At 42.9% G+C, this 3107-nt stretch overlaps 1 protein-coding gene across 6 annotated transcripts in view; it reads right to left on the bottom strand.

Annotated features, from left to right (window-relative positions):
* The window catches only part of Frmd6 (FERM domain containing 6), a 242514-nt gene that overhangs the window by 29313 nt on the left and 210094 nt on the right, over window positions 1-3107 (bottom strand). For all 6 annotated transcript variants that reach the window (XM_031357087.1, XM_031357086.1, XM_031357084.1 and 3 more), the window contains one exon: window positions 2270-2360. In XM_031357087.1, the coding sequence (XP_031212947.1) occupies window positions 2270-2360 (91 nt within the window). The remainder of the gene's footprint in view (window positions 1-2269; window positions 2361-3107) is intronic.

Raw genomic sequence — 3107 nt, 5'->3', positions numbered from 1 at the left:
ATGGCTGAGGGAAGGCTGAGGGAGGGAAGGCTGAGGGATGCAGCCTTGAATCAGGCCACCTGTGACTAAGATGGATAGTTCTAGGACCCCTGGAACAAAACTAAAGACTGTTTAGAATTAGGGCACTTGTAACGTTGCCACTGTGGTTAGATAGGAAACAGGCAGGTAGATCACAGATGGAGGGAGAAATGCTGGTGTTAACACCTAAGGAGCCTCTTATTGTCTTCTTGGAACTCTGAAAGTATTTCAATACAAAACTGAAAGAATTGGGATGACACTGTGATTCTTGGTATTTAGATGGATTTTAAAAAGCGTGTCAGACTGGCTGAATCTTAAAATGTCAATGTTCAAAGTACTGAAGAATTACACTCTTCCCAACTATTGAACAGACAGTGACAATGTCAGTCACCAATTTAAAATGGTTCAGTGCTTCAGGGCAGTAAAGCCACCCTTCATACCCCGATGGTGGATACATGGCGTACATCTATCTAAAGCTGTGGGATACAAACGCCAGGAGGGAAGCCAAGTGCGAAGGATGGACTCTGGGCGATACAGTATCAGTGTAGGCTCCCCGGGTTGACTCTGGGCGATACAGTATCAGTGTAGGCTCCCCGGGTTGACTCTGGGCGATACAGTATCAGCGTAGGCTCCCCGGTTGACTCTGGGCGATACAGTATCAGCGTAGGCTCCCCGGGTTGGGGCTGACAGTGGGGAAGCTATACCTGCATGTGCATGGCATTCTAAACCCTCTATACTTCCTGCTCACCTACCTGGGAACCCAAAACCACACTAAGAAAACAAAACCTGTGGGGCAAATTCTCAAGGGCACGCCCATTCTGCAAAGCTGGCGTGGCAGCAGCTTCTGTCTGTCACAGTGTCTTGACAGTGAGGTAAGTCTGGTGGCATGTCTGAAGGGGACTGCTAGCCAGCAGTAGAACCAGAATCTGAACCAGGTCACCTGACTGCTATTCCAACGCTCTTTCGCCACACCGCACACTCTCCTTTAAAGAGCATCTTAGAAGCTCTTGTTTGGGAACAGAAGGAAGCTATGAACTGGTTTTCGTGGACTGGCTTGTTGAACCACGGCAATCAACAGTCTGGCTGTAGGTGCAGAAGGACGAACCCCTTTGAGAGCACAGCATGGGCTGGAATCTGGGTGGCAGCTTCCTGCTCCTAGACCCAAAGACGGAGGTCAGCCTTCCTGCTTTCACCACACTGACTACTACAGGAACGAAATGAAGGACCAATGGCTGGCTTGCAGTCTGCATTCCTCATTCCATGTTCCTAGACAAGCAACTGAACACAGTTCCCATTTTGGAGGAAAGGGAGCCCGCTTTATCTGCTGACAATATATTTTCTAACTTGGCAGATAGAAACATTCACAGCACTGATTCTCAAACTGTCACAATCCTTTAGATTTAAAACCATCCAAGAAAACGACACTCCACATAAATGTAGAAAGCATAATTAAACACAAGTAGATCTCCTTGAAAAAGATGAACAGGCATATTAAAATATTCTGAGATTTAAAAAGTAAAGCAGAGAAATTTCTAGATACACTTTGCCATTAGATAGCTTTTAACAAATGGCTGTAAGTCCCAGGGGTCTAGTGCTAAGTAAGGGACATGAGATAGAGAGTGTCTATGAAATCCTTCCCTGCAAATTCCTAATATAATGGTGGAAGAAAATGACTGCATTTTACAGTCACACTGCTTGAGTAGAAAAAAAGAAAAGGACTCGAAGAAAAACAGAAAAAAATTTCAATTAATCCATCACTGTCACACTTTAACTGTAAGAGAATCTGAATAGAAGAAAGGCGGCTTTACTATGTTCAAAAGTTCTGTAATGTCACAAGCCATTATCATTTGTAGCATTGCAGATGGTAATGACGAATGACAAAAACCATCATCTACTTTCCTCCGGGATGGGTAGGGCAGGTCTCTGTCATCAAGGAAACAGCAGCAACAACAAAAATCAAGACTGGTTCATTAAAACAAAACGAAACAAAGCAAAAGGAACAGGCATATAAACATCTACAGTCATAAATGTAGTCAATATTAAGTCTAAAATGTAATAACAATAATAAAAATCCTAAATCACCTAAGAAGTTCATCAGTTGACATTGGAAAAGAAATACTACACTAAGAATGACGAGGTTGATGGGTATTCTGACAATTAGCTCACAATTAGCATGATGGCTTTAGACTTTAAAATGTCATTTCCTTGGAGACAGTTGGCTAAAGATACCAGAGAGTGGAATGAGACTTACTTTGTATAACACTGAGACCAAAGAGGTGACTATCCTTTAACCTGAGCAGGTCACACACCTGGACCAGCAACTGGTGACACAGAATTTTAACCTGTGGGAGGGAGGAAAAAAAGACACTTGAGCTAATTAAATTCAGCCATACTGCCACAATGAGGCACTTTTTTTTTTTTTTAACTTTGTAAATATATACCTTCACAGGACACGCTGACATCAGCAAAGCCACCCCTGGTTTATGGAAACCACTGCAACCTGTGGCTGTGTCTCAAAGACTGTCAGTTTGTACAGCATGTTAATGGGGTACCAGGGCAATCTTACACAAGACTCATAAATCTCATGACACATGGATCAGGTTCTCAGATCCTGCATGAGAAATAGGGCTCCATTAAAGGTATTTATTTGGCAAGTATGTTCTGTCTTTTAACATTTTTTTCCTTACTTTAATGGATACATTTTTATATAGTATTCAATGTTTTGGTATAGGTACACCCTACAGCAGTGGTTCTCAAATGTCCTAATGCTGTGACCCTTTAATACAGACCCTCATATTGTGGTGAGCCCTATTCATGAAGTTATTTTTGTTGCTACTTCATAACTGCAATTTTGCCACTGTTAAGAGTCATAATCCAAACTTCTGTGTTTTCTGATGGTCTTAGGCGACCCCTGTGAAAGGGTGGTTTACCACTCCTAGTGGTCATGACCCCCAGGTTGAGAACTGCTGCCTGCAGAATGTATTAGCCAATTCAGTGCTTCACATCGTTTTTTTGTATGTGGTAAGAGCACTTAAGATCGACTCTTAGGGCCGGGTGTGGTGGCGCATGCCTTTAATCCCAGCACTTGG

This window comes from Mastomys coucha, unplaced genomic scaffold, assembly GCF_008632895.1.
Source record: "Mastomys coucha isolate ucsf_1 unplaced genomic scaffold, UCSF_Mcou_1 pScaffold6, whole genome shotgun sequence".
In the NCBI taxonomy this organism is placed as follows: Eukaryota; Metazoa; Chordata; class Mammalia; order Rodentia; family Muridae; genus Mastomys; species Mastomys coucha.
Note: the sequence above shows the minus strand (reverse complement) of the source record. Positions and strands in the feature narration are given on the sequence as shown.